General features: G+C 39.6%; 1 protein-coding gene across 2 annotated transcripts in view; it reads right to left on the minus strand.

Annotated features, from left to right (window-relative positions):
• Positions 1-287: 287 nt before the first annotated feature.
• Positions 288-21618, minus strand: part of LOC309868433 (pregnancy zone protein-like) — a 43241-nt gene continuing 21910 nt past the window's right edge. The window contains exons 15-36 of one of the 2 annotated variants that reach the window (XM_082738280.1): positions 21162-21311; positions 18087-18251; positions 16058-16163; positions 12782-12917; positions 12156-12384; positions 11523-11649; positions 11144-11265; positions 10876-10927; positions 8827-8910; positions 7777-7953; positions 7399-7486; positions 6807-6963; positions 6334-6408; positions 5875-6052; positions 5365-5588; positions 4236-4454; positions 3954-4084; positions 3491-3581; positions 2582-2650; positions 2112-2214; positions 1055-1096; positions 288-456 (exon numbers count right to left, since the gene is read on the minus strand). In XM_082738280.1, coding sequence (XP_082594406.1) covers positions 434-456; positions 1055-1096; positions 2112-2214; positions 2582-2650; positions 3491-3581; positions 3954-4084; positions 4236-4454; positions 5365-5588; positions 5875-6052; positions 6334-6408; positions 6807-6963; positions 7399-7486; positions 7777-7953; positions 8827-8910; positions 10876-10927; positions 11144-11265; positions 11523-11649; positions 12156-12384; positions 12782-12917; positions 16058-16163; positions 18087-18251; positions 21162-21311 — 2748 coding nt within the window. In that variant the 3' untranslated portion in view covers positions 288-433. The remainder of the gene's footprint in view (positions 457-1054; positions 1097-2111; positions 2215-2581; positions 2651-3490; positions 3582-3953; positions 4085-4235; positions 4455-5364; positions 5589-5874; positions 6053-6333; positions 6409-6806; positions 6964-7398; positions 7487-7776; positions 7954-8826; positions 8911-10875; positions 10928-11143; positions 11266-11522; positions 11650-12155; positions 12385-12781; positions 12918-16057; positions 16164-18086; positions 18252-21161; positions 21312-21618) is intronic. The other variant, XM_082738279.1, reaches the window with a different exon arrangement.

Below are 21618 nucleotides of genomic sequence, written 5' to 3' on the forward strand. Positions count from 1 at the left end.
TGTCAGGGGTTTGGGGGGTAGGAAAAGAATAAGTGAAACAAGATGGGATCAGGAGGGAGACAAACCATCAGAGACTCTTAATTTCATAAAAGAAACTGAGGGTTATGGGGAGAGGGGGGTCAGGAGAGGGTGGTGGGGTTATGGACATTGGGGAGGATATGTGCTATGGTGGGTGCTGTGAAGTGTGTAAATCTGGCGATTCACAGACCTGTACCCCTGGGGCTAATAATACATTATATGTTTATAAAAAAAAAAAAAAGAATTTAAAAAAAGAAATGGTAGAAGTGTATATGTCATAAATTTATTCAACATACAAGTTTCATATATTTCCAATTCCTGTCCCCTATTTCTCCTGCTATTTTATCTCTTCTGATAAGGCTTTGTTTTTCATTGCTGGAGAAGATCATCTGATGAGGTCCACAAGTTTCCATTTTCAAGCATTTCTGTGTTCAGATTCTAAACAGTAGAATAAAAGACAGGAAAGTCAGGGAAATCCTGTCATCTACTAAAGGAATAATTTTTTATACTTCAATCATAAATATTTGACCTTAATAAATTTTAATTATTTTTAATGATAGGGCTATTTTTGTGTTTTGTTTTCTGTTAAGAATGGAGAACTGAAGGTGTCACAGTGAGTGTTCTATTGTCAAAATGAACATTGTTGACTGGCCTAAAGGAAAATCTTGTAGATCGCATCTCTCATACTGTGCTATATAGAAAACTACAGGGAAAATTTTCCTGACCTTAACTAGTGAAAGTTTACCACTGGGTATAGAATATAAACTAAATATTAGATTATTTAGTTTTTATATGTTGCAAATTCCTGGATTCATCTGCAAATAAGTCTCCCCAGACCCAGTAATTATAATTTACATGCTTTTTTTTAGAATTTCTAGAAATTTTAGAATATATTTGAAATAGTTTAAATTCCTAAATTAGACACCATGGGCTTTATAATATGATAAGGATATACTCAAGAAGCAATCTTATACGGACAACTGAAGCTTATTTATTTTCTTTATGTTGGCATTAGACTTTGCTGTTTATACTTTACCAGCACTGCAGGGATCCCTGTATTCTTCAATAGTGAATTCCTCTGAAACAGAATATATAAGACAGAAAGAATGAGGACATTCAGTAATAGGCATATTGGAAGTTAACTGTAAATAAACTGTGTAAAAAAAAAAACCAAACTGTGTAAACTAGGAAAGAAAGTATAAAGACAGTTATGGAGCCAATGGAAACGAATGACTTCTGTACTAACCCATCCAGGACTAGTGGAAGGGGCAGTGAGAGAAAACTGGGCTTGGATACAGAAGTCAAGGGCAGGTTTCAAAGATGGATGGTTGTCTATCTATGGGATACACTATGGCCCTCTTCGAAGCTGTGTTCTCTTCATTGGAGTTTAACTTCCTCTCCGAACTCTTTCTCACTCCAGGAAGGAGTAAAGTTTTACATTACCAGCATCTTATGGTGCTGGCAAATTTCTAGTTCAAAGTCATGAGCAAATGGAAGAATTTCCTGTTACATTACAGAGTTTCCCAAAATTTTTGAGACTACTCAAGGCATGAGTCAACAATGGATCAAATGTGGGGTACCTGGGTGGCTCAGTCAGTTAAGCAACTGCCTTCTGCTCAGGTCCTGGGATCTTTATACTTTCGAGTTTCCTCCCATCCAACTCCTTGCTCAGGGGAGGTCTGTTTCACCCTTTCCCTCTGTCCCTCCTCCCAGATCATGTTTTCTCTTGTGCACACTTTCTCTCTCTCAAATAAGTAAATAAAATATTTTTTAAAAAGATAAAATTTTAGGTCATGTATCATAAATCAGTACTCATTTTTTTTTTTTTTTTTAGTTATTGCTTACTCTACTTACTTTTCTGGAATATTTCATTCCAGAACAAACAATTTTATAAGAGAATTTAGAAAGAACTGATCCCCTTATTGCTTTATACGAATGGCTCAGGACTCATTTAGGGGGCACACGATTATCCAATGACCACAAACTCACTCTTCTGGTGAAAGATTGTGGAATTTTGTTTGAGTTAGGGTGACTCTTTACCAGGGTAGTCAGTTTTTCCCTTTCGAAGCTCAGCATTTCTGAATCTCACTCACCTGTCTCGTAATAATCATAGGCTTTTACAGTGGCTGGTTTTAAATTGTCAACTTGGATGTCTTGTTCCACTGAGAAGGAGAAACTCAGGGTTTGATTGGTTAGCTGGAGAGACAGGAAAACTCAATTGGAATCAAAGATTAACTTAGTTTCTAGTTACCGTTCTCTCTTCCTATGGTATTATCAACCCTTATGGTTATGCTATTCAATTGTACCAAAACCTATGGAAAGAATGGGCATTTTGACTTGCATAATACAGTCAATGGCAGATATAAGAAGGACAAAAGAGATGATTTTGTGGATAGACAAATGTAAAATGAGCTTTGTTGATCAATCCAGGTTTCATTTCCCTCTATTGCTATTTTCTTCCCCCTCACTTGTATGTGTGTGCAAAACTTTCTCCAGAATCTGGATTGGTGTGTTGGAACCTCTAGTAGTTTCCCCTAGATATAGCAGAGTCACAGAATCTTACCTCTTCAAAGTAAATCAGGACATGGTTGGTGCTCACTTCAGTCCTTTGAATCTGAGGTTTTTGTTGGAGCTGTTGACAAAGAGTATAAGCCAGACATATGGGATGAAGAAATTCCAGGCTAAGAGCACTTTTCAGATACTTATGATCTAACTGGCTATTCAGAAATATCCAAATGGCTAATTGTGATCTCTTTGAGAATTATAGTAATATTTATTAAATGCTTTCTCTATTATCTATGATCTCCATCATCTCTTTATACCAATGTATCTCTGTATCTATCTGTCCATCCATCTATCATTTATCTATTCTATCTCTAATATAAACATTTTCTTTTTTTAAACATTTTATTTATTTATTTGACAGACAGAGATCACAAGTAGGCACAGAGGCAAGCAGAGAGAGAGAGAGAGAAGCAGGCTCCCCACTGAGCAGAGAGCCAGATGTGGGGCTTGATCCCATGACCCTGGGATCATGACCTGAGCTGAAGGCAGAGGCCTTAGCCCACTGAGCCACCCAGGCACCCCCACATTTTCATGATATATGAGAATCATCCTTTATATGAAAAAGAAGAAAGGAATGCTATCATATATATCATATATATGTGTACATATGAAGTATATTTTTATATCATACATATGTATATATACATTTTCTCCTTTTTAAAATATAGGATAATTCAATACCTCTCCATATACCTGTCTCAAGGGCTGCTGGAGCATTATTAACCATGTCTATAACTTATGTCTCACACTGGAGACCATGTAACAGTGACACCCACTATTGAAATGATGGAAGCACTCTAGAGAAGAAGTGTGAGCAAGTAAACCTCTTGAAAACCCAATAAAACTGACAAGCATAAATGTCAGCATTTATCATGATTTTTCTATCTGTAGGGAATTTAGGGTTTACCTTTTTCACTGATGACTTCACAGGAATGAAGCCTGATATCATCTTGACGTCAACAATGACCATGTTAGAGCTTGGTCGTTCCCCAGTATAACTATGAAGACAAGGCACAGAGATAAGGCATTCAAACAAAATTCTTTGGCATTCATTCAAGGCATAAATTCCCCCTTCTCTTTCATTTCTGGTGTTCCCTATCTTTAACTACCACTCAGCTTCCCCATCTATTCTATTTATGTCTGCTATGCTTGTTTGGAAAACCCCATTATGAAGTCACACTCTGCAGGTGTGGCAACATCATATGCTCAGTGTTAAGGTTTTTCAATTTGGGTGAAGAAAATTTTCTTGTTAGTAAATATTGCAAGAATGCCATATTCATAGTTTGTGACTTGGGACAATGGAGCTCCCCTGCAAAAGAAAATCACATTCTCCATGTTCTACAAAAGGTCTTACCAACAAAAGGATTTACCTAATGTTGATGTGAATCTGGAATTTCCTGTGAGCATGTACTCCATCACAATTCTTGGGGAAAGTATCAACCTTTAGAGTGAAGGGGACTTTCCCTTCTTTCTTGGGCAGGATGTTATATCTCAAGGATGTCTAAAATGAATGGGGAAAAAGCCTTTATCATTACACTCAAATAGTCTGTTCTTTTTAGCTCACTCATCTTTTTTTATTTGGAGATTCATTACCAATTTTTGAAGCTTTCCCCCCCTCATTTGTGGCATTCCCTAAACCCTGGGAGTCTCACCTGGAGGTACACACATCCTGACCCTGACACGGTCGTGCTGTACTCCCCTGGAATCTCTGGCAGCCTGACCTCCTGCAGCAACAGGCGATTGGCATCGTGGACTTGGAATTCTTCAGAGAATGTCTCTGAAGACTTGACTGTGACTACAGCTGCTTTCTCCCTTTTACTGAAAGTTGCCGCTCCATATTTGGACAGGGCTTGGAGAGCTACCACCGTGTCCTGAAAAAAGATGGGGCAGAAGTCACGGAAGTGAAGGTAACAAAATCATACTGGGTGTAGATCATATCAGTACTACTCTCAGAGTGATTTCATGACAAACACAGACCCGTTATTAACCACAAACTATTTTATGTACTTTAGGGGAACATGAAAAAGTTTCCCTATTCAAGTAGTTTACACTATACATACGGAAATTGACCCAAACATTGACATAGAGCAGAGGCTTTTTCAATAATTTAGACATTTATATAATAATATATAATAATAATAGAAATTTATATAATAATATTTGTTGTAAACATTCAGGGAAAGGGGAAGAAAGTGGAGCTAGATTAGTAAGAGAATACTTCCTAATGAGAAGGTAAGTAAGAAGACTTACTTGAAGAAGGTACTATGAAGAAGAAATAAAATTATGTATGAATCATGAGAAAGATTTATATAGACAAGAAAAGAGGCATCACGGACTACCAGGGTGGGAAACATGGAGACATAGAAAAAGGAGAGAGTCAATTCCAAAAAAAGTGAAGAGATTAGCCTAATTAAAAGGGAGTATTTGTGTTTAGTGGGGAAGAGTAAATACTTTGAATAACATTATTAGATTGTTTTGGTCTTCGGATGAAAAAAAAAAAATATTTGCTTTACCAGGGAAGTAATTTTATGAAATATTGCTTTAGGAAGATTGATCCATTTTACATTTATGGGTTGACTAAGGAGAGAAGATATGAGAGATTGTACAGAGGACAGAACAATAATGATTATATAAAATAATGAGGCTGGGACCTTTCTGGTGGTGGAGGAATGGAGAAAGCATGAATTAGAAATACTATCTGATTAGTCAACTCCTAGAATATGCTTGTGTCTACATATGTATTAACATATTTATTTTAATTTCTAGAGGATCTCCACAGACCTGAGTAGAGGAGAAGCCCCCATTGGGGTTTTGTTGCTTTGTGATCCATTTCACAATACGTGAAGCCACAGACAGGTCTTCTGAAGATGGAGCAGGCCAAGCAGTAAGATAGGCAAGGAGCAAGTAGGAAGTCATCTCCACTTCAACAGAAGGAGCCCGAGGTTGATAATAGAATGTCATAACTTCTTCAACTGTCCCTGGACGCTGCCAGTGGATTGAGTCCTCTTTGAAATGGAAGAGGATATTATCTTAAACTTAAAGAATGACTTTATTTAATTACTTATGAAAGATTTTATTTTTTTATTTGAGAGAGGGTGAGAGATCACAAGCAGGGGGGATTGGTAGAGGGAGAAGCAGACTCCCTGCTGAACAGAAGCCTGATGTGGGACTCGATCCCAGGACCTTGGGATCATGACCTGAGCTGCAAGCAGACAGTTAACAACTGAGCCACCCAGGTGCCCATCAATTGCTGGTGATTCTGGAGGTAAATTTTGCAGTAGCAGCCCTTACCTTCTTTCACGGCATCTTTGTCCAGTGATTCAAGAAGCTCACTTCGCTTGGCCTGGTTTCCTGCTAGAGCAAAGGCATAGGCCAATAATGCCTTGGTATAGACAGGACTTTCTTGGGCCTCTGAGATGGATCTCCAGGCATTTTCCAGGCAGAATAGAGCATTGCGGACAACAGAGTGCTAGAAGGCAGATAAAAAAATCTTTAGATAGCAGAAGCGGGCTAATGAATTGTCCACAGGCTAACACCAGATTAAAAGGCATAATGTGTCATGTTACATCATGGTTCTGACCAGAGAATAATTTCCTTGGCAGCTTACAAAGGGATTTAGTTTTTTATGGTCTAGAGAAATATACCATAATTAAATAACATGACAACCACAACTTATTTTCCTCACAGAGTCACAGCTTCTTGATTGATATTCCTTGTATCTGTGAGGGAGGTAGAGGTGCTGGTACATACAGTGACAGGCAGTGGCATCTCCAGCAGAGCAATGGTGATGTAGGCAGAGAGCGTCAGTTCATCATCTACCCCACCCTGTACAGAGCAGAAGGAGAGACACTCAAACACTCCAATATTCATTAGTCAGAGCTGGATCATTCTACTCCCCAAAGCCCCCTACTCCACACACTCTTCACTAGAAAGCATCTTTTCTTGCGCAATATTGTTGATTTTTTCCCCCTTTCCCCTCTACCCTCAAATTCTTGAATCTGCCTCAAATTATTTCCCCTCATTTTTAGTAATATATTGGGGTTTTTTGGCACCCTATTTTATAATTCAGTAAAAAACGACTATTTTATTGTCAGAGTCCAGAAGCTTTAGAGAGTACCATCCTTCCTTAAAGATATGTCACCAGGACATGGGGAATCAACAGGAGTGTCTTTGCCCCTAAATGTCACTGTTTTCAGGGACCAGAACAAAATGAACAGCACCACCTTAATGGCGTTGTTTAGAAGTGATCCGGAGCGTTGGAAACAACCATTTTCTTTTTGTCTCTGTGAGATCCAGGTGAGGGCACTTGTGATGTGTGACATCTCCACAAAAATGTGTGACTGGGCTTGAGCAAAGGACTTGAGCACAAATGCAGTGAGCCTGTCCAGTATAGGAGAGACAGACATAAGGACCATCTCACATTTAAAGCCCACTTTGGGCAACTGCATTCAGACATTGGTCTTTGCCATCCACGGGAGGAAATTGTTGGGGAGAATTGGTAAGGGAAATGACACTTGTAGACTAAATATTCTTGCTTGTTTAACAAGTATCTGAATTCCTTTTTTAAATCTCAATTTTATTGGTTTCCTCCAAATTGATGCTTTTCACTTATTTTACTGCTATTTACTGTGCTATCACAGCTGGCATGCATTCATACATGAAATGATGCATGTCATATAGTAGTGATGACAGACATATGGATTTTTAAAGGATAACACATTTCCATGAAAGAATTCCAGGTATCAGAGAATAATTATTTCTAGAATAAGAGAATAGAATGGATCTATAGCAAGCATATGAAAATAATGACCTTACCAAGTGTTTCCTTGACTTCTGCCATCACGATCCCCAAAGGTGCTGTATGAACCATCGCTATGCTTATAATTCAACTGCCTTTGGTACCCTAAAGAGGAAGTTTTCGTAGATTTATGAAATAGCAGAGATGTTGGAGAATTAATCTTCAAAGTTTTTCTTCAAAACTTGGTTGGGAATCACAGGAAAACTACTATTTTGTTAAGATGTCTCTAAGGCTTGATATGCCATTGAATTTCCTGGTAATAGAGTGGGACATTTTATTGGTTGTCACAGCAACAGTGATTATTAAATCTTAACCAAAGGGAAGCTAATTTGAGTTCACTGAGAGAGATATTTAGGGAATCAACTAAGATTTCTCCTTTTGGGATTATTGCTCACCACTGATGAGGTAACTGATGGCTTTGGACTTGATAGTCTCTGTCAGCTGTCGGGTCTCATTTAGATAGTTCAGAACATAGATGTTAGGGACAAAAAGGACCATATTTTGCTCTCCACAACCATACGGCATCCGGAGAAGATTCTGAAGATTTTGCATTGCAGAGCCTAATATGTCACCTGGGGAATGAAAGACACGAAAAAAATCAGAGGAGGGGTGCCTGGTGGCTCAGTCAGTTAAGTGTCCAACTCTTAGTTTTTGCTTAGGTCATGATCTATCTCATGGGTGGTGGGATTGAGCCCTGCCTTGGGCTCTGTGCTCAGGGAAGAGTCTTAAGTATTCTCTTCCTCTGCCTCTGTTCCTCCACTCCTTTCTGTGGGGCCTCTCTCTCAGATAAAGAGATAAACCTTTTTTTTTTTTAATTTTTTAATTTTTTATAAACATACATTTTTATCCCCAGGAGTACAGGTCTGTGAATTGCCAGGTTTACACACTTCACAGCACTCAAGAGATAAACCTTTAAAAAAGAAAAACAGAGGAACTAGAGCTGGTTTCTGCTGGGATAAGAAGATAGATTACTAGCTAAACAAGAGGTCAAATCATGTATGGAGAGTAGAACAAGAAACCATAAAAGAGGTGAAGAAAAAGAAGAAACAGAAAGGACAGAGAAAGTAGGAAAAATAGTTGATGATTCCACAATGGAAAAACAATGGCTGGGCATATCTTTTCTGATGAACCACATGTCTGGTAAAAACCAAATGTTTTCAAATCTATTAGGAAGCCTCACCACCTAGTCAGTCTCTGAAGATACGGGCACAGAGAGATGACACTTTTTACTCTTTTGAGTATGTCAAGGTATAAAAAGCACAACATCTATTTAACTCCCTTCTTGACTAATATACAATGCAATTCTTAGCTTAGTGCTCTTTCTTTCCATCTAGCACAGCAAAAGTCTTCATTAACCATGGATGGTGAGTCTGCATGCACTAGAGTGTGCATGCATCTCACTAGAGTGAGATGGACAGTGGCTTGCCTTGGGCTGAGAGACTTACCCAAAACTGAGTATGTTGCCCTGGCAGATCCTTCAACCACATCTGAAGGAACTTTCAGTGACAACTTTTCAGATACACCAGTTTCTGAGGAAAAAAGACAAATATATATATATAAGGGAAGGAAAAAAACTGAGAGAAATATTCTATTTTTTCTTTGAAATTTTTCCTCTTTGGATCAAATTTCAACCTGTCATGACAGGTTGATAATTTTATAATTTGATCATTTTATAATTTCTTCGATGCAATCTGAGTTTCTCCTAAAGTTGTGATTCATCTTGCAGTGAAATTCATATTATGTTTGCGCTAAAGTTTTACAGATTTCCTTACAAGCATATACCTTATGTTATACTTATTTCTTTCCCTTCATTGTTTATGTTAATATTTATTATTAGTGTTTTTTGAAAATAACATTAATGTCTAAATGTGTTAATTTGTGCTATGTGACGGCTTCTGTTTTAAGTGCAATGATAAAATGATTCTCAAAAAAATTCCCTGACGTCCCAGAGTTTTCATATTAATGGGAAAAATAACATACCAAATAAATATTTAGTATAATAGATGCTAGTAAGTTCTATAGAGAAAATTAAAGTGAAGTGTTTATATGGGTGAGCTAGTAAGACAGAGCAAATCAGAAAGTGTAGGGTGAGGGAAGCAGGTTCCCCTCTTTGATAAGACAAAATCATAGGTGACTGGAGACTTTAAGTATGTCAAGGTGTAAGATTTATAGATATCTGCGGAAAGAGACTTCCAGAAAGAAGGAACAAAAAGCGAAAAGAATCCAGAGATGAGAGCATGCTAGCTCTGTTACAAGACCAGACTAGGAGTCCCATGTGGCCGGAGGAGGGTGAGTGAGGGAGAGAGTAATAGGATCTGAAGTCATGGTGATATCAAGGATTTGGAGGGGACGTTGGAGACATAAATTTTAACTTTCAGGGACATAGGAAACTCTTGGAAGGTTTGGACAGAAGAGGAACATGATCTGAAACATGCTTTAAATGATCCCTTTTGCTCTAGGGATGTAAGGAAAGATGATCAGGCGACCAGGTAGGAGGTTATTGAGATGATCCAAGAGAGAAAAGGCTAGAGTAGAAGTAGACATGGTGAGAAGTGGGAAGATTCTGGATATAATGTGAAGGTGGAGCCAACTAGATTTGAAAGTAGATTGGGTGTGGAGTGTAAGAGAAAGAACATACTAAGGGATGACTCCAAAGTTTTATTTCAAGCAGGTAGAATAATGGAATTTCCATCCTCTGAGATGGAGAAAATTGTAGGAGGTGTGGGTTTGTGGAGACCAGCAGAAGAGCAGTTTTGAACATGCTAGTTTTGAGATGTCTATTTGTCTATAGGTCTGTAAGTGGAGATGATTAGTGGGCAACTGAATGCACAAATTTGAGTGAGGAAATCGGTGTGGACCCAAGTTGTTTATTTTGTGATCTCCACTACAAAGTTGTTATTTAAGTTCTGTGACTAAATGAGATTATCAAAGGATGCTTCTAGAGAGGAGAGAGAGATCTGCACACTGAGCATTGTCCTCAAGATGATTCTAGATGGTGCAGAGTTAAATATTTTAAAGGTAATTTTTATATGATTATATTAATGGTATTAGTAAAATATTGGTTTTCTATATATGTTAGTGACCTGAAGTTCTTCTTCAAATAACTGACACAAGTAAATTAACCTTGAGTACCTTTAAACTATTAATTGAGTAATAAATATTACTATTTATTAGCTATTTTACATGTAGATATTTTAATACTTTGAAAATTATTTAAAAAGAAGTTTGAAAAACACAGGGGTATTGGAAAGAATCCTGTTCTATGCTCATCAACTTTGGTTCTCATTATCAGCCAGGAGCTCCTAGGTAAGTCTTTTATCTTCTTTAAGTCTTCACCAGGAAAAGACTTCTGAATCAAATATCCTTAGATTTTCATACAGGAGAGTACACTAATTTTTTCCCCCCAGAGGAAAACATACCCCGAAGAGCATTCTAAAACTATACACTTTGGCAAGTGGCTTAACATGCAAATTTTGTCTCTTTTTGACATTTACCTGATGCACAGAGGAGTGTGTTGAAAGTTTCTTCCTTTTCTATTCCTTCGGGCTTTATATTGGGGAATAAAAAGTGAAAAAGAAGGTCATACTGAGTGTATAGGAAAAAAATCAATCACTTTAAAGTAGAGGAGAAAACATGAGTAAGAAAGTGAGTTGTAGATACATCTATATTTTGGGGGGTGAAATGTTACCATCACAGTCATATTAGATAATGCTATATAATATAATAAGACCTTTGAGACACAGAGAACATTTACCGGCATACCTCAACTAATAAGGGCTTGATTACAGTATCCTTCTGTCGAAGTTCTGGAACTCTTGGAACCTCCTTGCCGCACAACTCCTGAGACTGTAGGGCTTCCACAGTAGCTGTGAAATTCACCTCTCCTGGGGAATAAGATTCTTACGGAGTTAAACAGTGATTCTATATTGCATGGTTTGTCTTTTCAAGTTTCTCCTGTACTTCATATATTGCACCATGTACACACACACACACACACATATATAAATATATAAATATATATTTTTTTCTTTCAAGGCATCACTGTTGAAGGAGGAGAAAAAGACATGTACCTGATTCGGAGTGTGGAAAGCAAATCATTACAACATGAGAAGTAGGATCTGTCAACAGATGTACCACTTACCCAGTGACTTTGGGGTCACAGCCCAGGACATGGTTTCCTGCTTATTTCCACAGATACAGGGAGTGTCTTCATTCTTTTTCACTAAGTTGGCTGACTTGTCAGGGAAGGCTTCCAGCTGCACACTGACCTATCCCCATAATCATGCACAAGTTGAAAAAGAACACAGGTAGAGGGATAATTACAGGGGCAAGGAGCTTCAAGGGACAATGAGAACTAATTGAGAGACTTTGAGAAATTGTTCAAACAAGGTAAATCCTGTCCAAAACTTTGTAGTTTAGATGTTGCCAATAGGGAGCTAAAAAACTGACAAGAACTGAGATAATTCCCAGGATTTAGGATTGTGCCAGCACAACGAAGAGGTGCTTGCTTTATTCAGAGTGGAAAAAAAAAAATCAGGTGGAAGTGAGGTCTGAATTTAGGAATACACAGAAAATATAAAGTCCCAAATGAATATAACCTTACCACCTTGGGTCAGCCAGTGAGCTTTGCTCTTAGCAACTATCCCATTCCCAAATGAGGTTACATCATTCTTCAGCTATGATTTGCTGGCACATTACCTAGGAGACCTGGATATTAAATGGCGACTGGGTGTCTCCCTCCCACTTTTGCTCTCCTCCAGAGAATTGTCCTTACCCGAATGCAATGGTCCAAATAGTTGAACACGGTGGCTTTCAGAGTAAAGGCTTCTCCTCGCACCACAGAGTAGGGGAGAGTGAGTTCCAGGAAGAAGGGCTGGAACACTTGAAGAGAGATGACAGGGGAGAGTCCCAGCCCTGTGGTTCCAGACAAGCAGAGTGCGCTGGCCTTCCACTCTGTGATGGTGTCAGGGACCTTCACGGCCAACTCACTTCTACCTGATAAACTGAGAAGGGAATAAGAGGAAGCTTTGGGAAGCAATTTTTTTTTTTTTTTAATTTTTTGGCACGGACACTAGCTGATAGTGCGCTAACCTAGTAGTAACCCAGTATGGTTAACGCTAAATCTGATAACTAGGTTTGGCACTCCTAGCAAAGTCTCTGAAAGGTTTTCCTTTCCTTTTAGAGACAAGGTTAGTTTCCTACTTATCATGATTTTAGATATCTCGGGACCAAATTAGAAAAAATAAATATTGCATGGTTGAGCTAAGAGACCAATGAACTATAAACCTAAAAGTTTACCAGGAAGAAGTGGAACAGAACTGCAAGGCTCAGGAACACCAGAATCACAGAGGGTGAGCCACATCATTTCCTCAACGAAATTCTGGGCAACACACTACTTACCTGAGTGGCACCAAGTCCCAGATCCAGGTCTCAGGGAAATACTTTCGGACCGTCTCTTTCACTTCCACAACGGGAGAGTTTTCTCTAGGGAACGTTGCAAAAGCTGGTACTCCAATACCACGTGCTAGAGGAAGGACTGTGGCAGGACAATATGAGGGCCCCCATGTAAACCTCATTTTTATCATGAATTTCTTACAGTTGCCTAGTTTCTCAAGTAAAATGAGGTCACTTGCTCAGGGAATGTTTATTATCGGAACAGCTTAATCTACTAGCTTGTGACTTTGTTCATTTATCTATTTGTCTTCCAGGAGAGTGAATCCTATTGCTTCTTCAAAGAGTCTGGAGGTAAATGTATTTTTCTCTGGACATGAAAGCAAATGTAGCTCTCTAGAAGCTGATTATTCAATGGGCAAAGGGAAGAATAAAGAGTGGTTTAATACATCAAATACTGCTTTGATACTGAAAGGATGATCACATGCTCTCCATTTGCAGTGAGAATCAAACAAGAAGAATGAATAGTAGCTACAGCAAGAGGAGTTCAGAAATGCTTTTTTATTTTACAGTGGTGGAGACACAGACAGAAACTCTAAGATACAGTGAAGTATGTATTACAGACAGCAGAGACTCAATAAAGGACATAAAATGAACTTCAGGTTGGCCAGAGAAAACTTCACTGAAGTAGACTTTTAGATGATCACTGAAGGATGAGAAACAGAGGAGAATGGAGGAGGTATTTGATGGAAATGGCTCCATGAACACACACGCAGAGGTCAGAAGGCATGCTCTGCAGGGAAAATGGAGTAAGATGTCTATTTTGGGGCTCTGTTGAGTAATATAGATGTATATAATGAAACACCATGAAGATTAGGACAAAAAAATTAGATCTGTTAAGGTAGGAGTTAGCTTGATTTTTTAAAAAAAGGTGATACTCTAGGGATCAGAAGATAGAGATCACAGGTATAAATATATAAACAGAAATGTGATATATATATATATATATATATATATATATATATATATATTTTGCATATATATAAAATACTATCATTTCCAAAGCTCCATATGTCCTACGACGTAGGAATATGACAAGAACATATCCCTTTGCTCTTAGCACAGTGCTCTTTTTTCTTACACAGAATTTTCTTTTTCTTTTCTTTCTTTTTGTTTTTTGTTTGTTTGTTTGTTTGTTTGTACACAGAATTTTCTTTCTGTTGAGGAAATATTCTTAGTTATTTCCCTGTTGTCAACTAGAACTTTATTTTTTGTCTTCTTAGGTAAATAATTCCTACTGTATTAAAGTATTTCTACTGTATTAAAGTATGTGGTTTTTAAAAAAAATTTTTCTTAAGGATTTTATTTATTTGACAGAGATCACATGTAGGCAGAGAGGCAGGCAGAGAGAGAGAGAGAGAGAGAGAGAATGGGAGGAGGAAGCCAGCTCCCCACTGAGCAGAGAGCCAGTTGCAGGGCTTGATCCCGGGACCCTGAGATCATGACCTGAACAGAAGGCATAGGCTTAACCTACTGAGACACCCAGGTGCCCCATGTGTTTATTTTTAAGAAACTCCATATACCAGCACATTTCTCATTAAGAAGTAGGATTAGTCGATAGCCAAACATGCAGTGAGAAATTTCCCTAGGCCTGACAGCAACCGAAAAGAATACTCAGAATCTTTTCAACTTTTCCTCATTTCCAGATATACTTGAAATCCACAAGTGGTATTGTAAGGACCTTTTTTACTGTCCCTGCTCCCCTCCCCCAGGGGACTTCAAAACAAGTCCCAGAAAACAGCTCCAGGTGTGAAGGCCAAGAAAAATAAGACTGTACCCACCTCGAGTCTAGCCCTGACATAAGTACAGCCATCTTGGCAAAGCAAAAGCTGGCACCTTGCACTGTAAGAGTGGGTTAGCATAAGAATGGCCATCCTGAAGGCGGGGAAGCCATTTTACTGAGCGTCCCTAACCAGCCCGCACTGCGAGCGTAACTTGAGATAAGAGAAAGTAGCTAAAACCTGGAAAAATAACTTAATCATACACCACTAGGGTGGTTAGGTGGTGGTGCCATAGGGGCCAAATGTTGAAGAAAAACAAATAGTTAACTTGCAGAGATCACAATCCTGCAAGACAGGAATCTCCCTTGGTTTGCAAATGTCCTGGTTATTTACAACAAAAAGGGCTATCTCTTCAATGGCCCAGTTTCCGGAGACAAGTGGCTCAGTTCCTCAAGGCCTAAGGTCACACCATAAAACTGAGGGAGGCTGAGGTGGAAGGAAATGTAAATAAAATTGAATTTCTTCTAAACCTAAATCTTGATTAACCGCCAGGATGGCGCGCCAGGGTGACGCCAGGGTGGCAAAAGGTTAAACAAAGTTAAACTGTCAAAGTGGGGTGCATGATATGTATGTAGCCATGAAGAAGTTCCTTGAAAATGCTATATAAACCCTTGGCTTTGAGTGCTTGGGGTCCTTGTTGAAACCTGCTGCGCCGGCGATACTTGGACCCCAGCTAGCTGGAAATAAACCTCGCTGTGTGACTTGCATTATTGAGAGTGTTCTCTGTCTAATTGAGGGGTGGTCGACTCCGTACCCTAACAGTATATCTGCTGAAAGTTGGATTATTCTATTTTGTCCAATACATGAAAACCTCTTTGATTTTTATGAAAGAATATGACATAGACAATAAATATCCATAGGATCCTTTGCATTTTTCAGCCTCCGTTGCTGTCAGGGAAGAAGTGATGATATATGCTACTTCCACAGCTGGCCAAAAAAGGTAGTGTGGAAACCAACTCCTTTCCCATGGTAATGACCTTAAATATCACATTGGAGATAGAGTCATAGGTGAAACCAGAATGAAACCATAGGTGAAACCAGACTCACTGATTGGTAAGGAGCTGCTCCGGACAGCCACTGGACTCAAAAAGCAGTTTTGTGTGAGCAGAAAATAAAACTGTCATATGCTTAGTCACTGAGATGTGGAGGTTTGTTTTATTGCAGTACAGTCTGTCTTACCCTGACCAATGTAGGTGTTGAAACCACCCTGAATAAGAAGGATTTGAAATAGCAAGATTATTGAAGGCTGAGACAAAAAGACAATCAGTTTTGATTTCAGAGAGAGAGAGAGAGAAACAATAATTGCTGTAAAAAATCCCTTTTTTTTTGGGAGGCATGTTATTTGGAGAAAACTTACCAAGAAGTTACTCCAGAGTCACAATCTTTATATTCAGAAAAACATCATTTCCCCTGCCCATTATCATAGCAGGCAAGTAAATCTCACCATTACCTCCCTCATAGGCCAACGGCGCTCCTGGGTACAGCGAAAGCAGATGACAAAAATGCGGCTTGCGGATTTTTGAGTTGGTAAAAATATTTAATCCTGCGGACTGGACAAAAATGAATTATGAAAGCATACTGGGAAACCAGCCTTGAGAGTGGAATATTGTCTTACATTTGGACCGTAGGGGCCAAGGGCAGTGTGCCCCAATATATCCCACATGGCATTTGATTATTTTGAGTTGAAGTTATTTGGGAAACACTGGTACAAGGACATTTCTCTGTCCTTCTCTGTCTCTCTCACAGCAGGAAACACATCTCCCATGTGAGAGCTACACTCCCTTTACTAAGAATCCGAAAAAAATCCTTATAACCAGAGACAGAAACTTTAAAGCCAAGAAAGTCTTAGAAACAAGCCCTGATCTTTTTGTTTTCTAATCTGTGACCTCAAGCCAAATTCCACTTTGAATCCTAAAGCTCTGTTTTCCTTATCCTGCCAATTTCTCACAAATGTATTGCGTTCTTTGCCTAAAAAGTATAAGAACCGGGGGCTTCTTCATTTCCTTAGGCCTCGGTTTCATTATTGGACCTTCATGAGCACATAATGAAACTATTTTTGTTTTGTTTTTTAGATCTCCAGTTAATCTGTCGCATGTAAATGTAATTCTTAGTTCAGCAGGAAGACCCTGAAGGAGGGTAGAGGAAGAATTTTTCCTTCCCTACACTATCACACTAGTGATAAAACACGTTATTATTATGCACAGAGCTCATCCTCAGGAAAATTCCGCACAATCCGGAACTGAGTTATCTTACAAATAGGAAAACAGAGTCACGTAAAGTTGAGTGCATCCAGTTAGCAAAGAGAAGTTGGGATCAGAACTCATGTCTTCTGATTCCTATTTCTGAATTTTGTGTGCTGTAAGCTGATGCCTCTTTTACAAGAAGCTAAATATTTTATGCTTGGATGTTTATCTTCTCTTTCTTTTCTCCCCCCAAAACAAATATAATGTAGGCAGATGCCTACAGGATAGCCTGACTCCTACAGTCCACCTGGTCCCAACCATCTTTCCCTTCAATACTAGTCACAGGCAAATACTACTTGCTGTCTTAGCTCAGAGTACTGGCAAATTGTGGGACACTGAGGCACAGCTATCTGTGGTAGCAGCCACATGGAATAGGGAGAAAGATGTCAGAAATATGTGTTTAAAGATGAAACAATCAGCTAGTAGACCTAAAAAGTCCTCTTTCTATCCCTGCCTCCGACGGAGTGATGGTTCTGAAGGCTCCAGAACAGGGAGATTTCAAATTGCTGTCTGCCTGGCTGCAGAAGAATGACATGTTTTCCTCAACGTTTAAAGAGAGTTGTTAGTCCTCTTGGTGGTGAAAAGATTTAATCTCACAAGCTGGATATACTCTCCTTGCATAACACTGCCTCGTTACAGTTTATCTCAAAGACAAGCATTTTATCTAACAGACCCGTAAAGCTAGCATGATTACCCAAGTTTTGTAAATCTTTTCTTCCTGAAAGGCTGCTTTCCAGAATTTTTCCTGAAATTCTGCTGCCCTGAAGATGATGAAAGTATCAGACTTTTCGTTTTCAGTCATTTATTCATTCAATATGTATTTATTGTGCCAAAGGCTGCTAAAATGGCTGTCCATAAGGTACTCACTCCCCTTCCCAAGGGTGTCAGAGGCACGACGGAAAATATTAGGTTATTCTCACTTACTAGAATCTCTGGCAGAGGCTGAGAGGGGATAGGACAGTGATAAATAGCTTTAGGATCAACTTGGTTAAGGTTGTGGGCCCTAAAGATACACCTCTTGTTCTTTAAAAAGCCAGATAAATTGGTGATTGAACATCTACATGTCTACAAAGTCCTCCATGCCTCTGAGGGTTCAGTATTTCTCTGTTCATCTTTGCTTTGCTTTATGGGACACAGGATTGGATTCTAGAGCTTAGAAGTCTGCTTGTTCTCCATTTTAACAAAGACTTAAAACCTGGTTTTGGTTATATATTCGGGAAGATGAATTACCTCAAAAATACTGTAAATGTCACCATCATCCATCATCTGCCTTGGTGTGTACATGATTCCATCGTGAATGATGTCCTCTGCATTGATACACGGCTCGCTATCTTCATTCAGGGGATCTCCATATCCAGGGCTAAGGCCACTCTTTACTGGTAGCAAATTATAGACCTGAAAAATCAAGAGAACAAAGGGAAAAACTCTTGTTTTGTTTCTTAATTCTATTTTGAGTGTGATAATGTTCAATCTGGGATTTAAAAGACCATGGTGTTTCTTTAATACTCCGATGCCAACATGATTAAAAGGAACACAATCATGGGAAGATCATAAAAGTTATGGATCCTAATCCTCCTGTTGTACAAGAGAAATTAATACACACAGAAATCAAATTAATTGATCCAAGTTTCAGAGCCCATTTTGGTTGAGTAAGAATAAAACTCAAGTTTCCTGTGTCCCAGCCCAAATGTACTCTTTTAAAAAGGAAACCAGTGGGCTCCGGGGTGGCTCAGGTCATGATCGTCTCAGGGTCATGAGTCTGCTTGAGATTCTCCCTTCCCCTCTGTCCTCCTCCTTTACTTGCATGTGCCCTCTTTCTCTTGTAGATAAGTAAATAAATCTTATGAAAGAAAGGAAGCAGAAAATGTGAACAGTACAGAGAAATGTGATGAGAGAACAAAAGCCACTCATAATCCCATCACTCAGAAATAATCACTGTAAATTCTTGATTCATTCCTTTTTTTAAAAGATTTTATTTATTTATTTAACAGAGATCACAAGTAAGCGGAGAGGCAGGTGGGGTGTGGGGTGGGGAGGGGGGAAGCAGGCTCTCCGCTGAGCAGAGGGCCCAATGTGGGGCTCCATCCCAGGACCCTGAGATCATGACCTGAACCAAAGGCTGAGGCTTAACCCACTGAGCCACCTAGGTGCCCCTCGTTCTTTTTTCCACTTTATAAAATGGTTAAGTTGTTTTTAACTCTTACCAAGTGTTTTGTTTGTTTGTTTTAGTCTACTGTGTTAGGACCAGCTTTAGCTTGAGGAAAAACTAGGTGCACAGGCACACTGGAAATCAACTGCAGTTCAGTTTTTGCTCAAAGCCTAGTGTGGGGTCCCCTGCTCTGTCACATGGCACCTGAGCCATTAAGCAAATGCTGGCCTCCGTGCACACCTCCTCATCTGGCTGCCTTTGTCTCTTATCTATGCTACTACAATAATCTACTAACCATTTCTACCTTTCATTCCTGCTCTGATCCTCTCAGCAGCAAACAGCAGCTCCTTAACAGATGAATCTGAATGGTCACTCTGCTGTTTAAAACACTTGAGCTTTGGGGCTCCTGGGTGGCTCAGTTGGTTAAGTATCTGCCCTGGGCTCAGGTAATGATTCTGGGGTCCTGGGATCGAGCCCCACCTTGGGCTCCCTGCTCAGTGGAGAGTCTGCTTCTCCCTCTGCCTCTTCTCCCTTGCTTGTGAGCGCTCTCTCTCTCTCTCTCTCTTAAATAAATAAATAAATAAAATCTTAAAAACAAACTCTTGAGATTTACCATAGCATTTACTGTCAACTCCAAATTCTGTGCCAGTCACTATTTTCCATACTTTCCATTTTGCTTATGGCCTCTACCATCCTTTTCCCTACCCACTACATATTAGGTCATTACCTTTTCCTTTTGGAGCACTCCGGTCTTAGCCTGACCCCAAGACCTTCGGGGACGCTGGTCTCATTCTTATTTATATTTGACAGACAGAGATCGCAAGTAGGCAGAGAGGCAGGCACAGAGAGAGAGAGAGAGGAAGAGAAGCAGGCCTCCTGCTGAGCAGGAAGCCCTATGCAGGGCTCCATCCCAGGACCCTGGGATCATGATCTGAGCTGAAAGCAGAGGCTTTAACCCACTGAGCCACCCAGGTGCCCTACTGCTCTCATTCTTTGACATGCCTGCCCCTACCCCTACATTCCCCAACCATCTAAGAAGACACTCCTAATCACTATTTCAAAAAAATGTCCAACTCCTTTTTTCTTTATGTCAACATTTCTTGTTCTTTTCATTATATGTAGGAAAATTTGGAACTATTCCATGTTTATATGTTTCTATCGCTTGTTTGTTTATTTTAATACCTCACAAGACTGTAAGTCCAAGATGGTCAAAGAACCACATCTGATTATTCACCAATAGAACTCCTGTTCCCAGAGCGCGCTCCAGTGTCTAGTCAAGATTCAGTGAACATTTGTTAAATGAATAAAGGGATGATGAAAGTAAACTACAGGGCCTTTTGGAAAGTGCTTTGGTAGAAGAGGCATCTCTAAAAGACAAGTTTGAATGAGAACATTTTTGTCCATACTTCAAACCAGTGAGTGAGGGCCTGGATTTTAAGGAAAGCTTAGAATCAGGCATTTCACAGACTATCTTGAAATGTGGTGCATTAAAGGTGGCATTGAATGTGAAATTTGATTCCAATTCCACCCTTCGGTTATATTTTTGGCCTGCTCTTTCTGTAGGGGCTTGATCTATCCTCATTATGTTTTCTTCATTCTTAAAATTAAGGTAATATTACCTACCTTAAAGAATTATTCTTCATGTATTCACTTACAGACAATGTGTTGAGAATCTTTTAAGATATTTATTTATTTATTTATTTGACAGAGAGAAATCACAAGTAGGCAGAGAGGCAGGCAGAGAGAGAGGGGGAAGCAGGTTTCCTGCTGAGCAGAAAGCCCGATGTGGGACTCTATCCCAGGACCCTCAGACCATGACCCGAGACGAAGGTAGCAGCTAACCCACAGAGCCACCCAGGTGCCCCTGTTGAGCATCTTTTATACATGAGGTACTGGGCTAGGCAGGGAATGTGGAGGGGAGCCATGTTGCTCCCTCACTGAGAATGTATTATAACAGAGAATGAAGCAAGGTGAGACACGTGAAGCAGTCTGTGCAATGTCTTCTGTGGAAATGAGTTTAATTTCATCTCATACAAAGCTTAGTACATGTGCCTGACACTCAGAAGAGCATGTCTTCTCAGTCACAACTTCCATTTTCTCAAATTGGTCCTCTCACGTGTGCATTTTCTGACATGTGAGACTGAAAGGGGACTCACCGACTGAGGGGAGAGCTCAGCTTCAGGCTTCATCAGCAGAACACTCTTGTCTACTGCACGGAGGGCACAGAGGGAGTGAGGACTGGCCGTGACCTCCAGATTGTTGTGTGAGGCTGGCAGGCTCCGGGCTGAGGAGAAGCTCAAATTCACCTGTAAAGAGGATATGATTATGGCAGCAAATTTTCTAAGTATTGCAACCTCAAATATTCTCTTCTACTCCAGGCTAGGACTAGTTCTTTCTACACTTGGCTTCTCTTCATCCATTTTAGGCCAGGCTTAAGAGGTACTTACACCTTGGCAATACCGGTTAACTACCTCTGGAATAAACTGGAGATGTGGTTCCAGTTAACTCAGGTTTCCTGTTCCTTCTATAACCGGTGAAATGTAAATTGGTTTTGGTCACATTGAAACAGAAACCTGAAGGGGAATAAGAACACGCATGCTAACGAAGTTACAT

The sequence above is a fragment of the Mustela nivalis genome (assembly GCF_964662115.1).
Source record: "Mustela nivalis genome assembly, chromosome: 7".
Taxonomy (NCBI): domain Eukaryota; kingdom Metazoa; phylum Chordata; class Mammalia; order Carnivora; family Mustelidae; genus Mustela; species Mustela nivalis.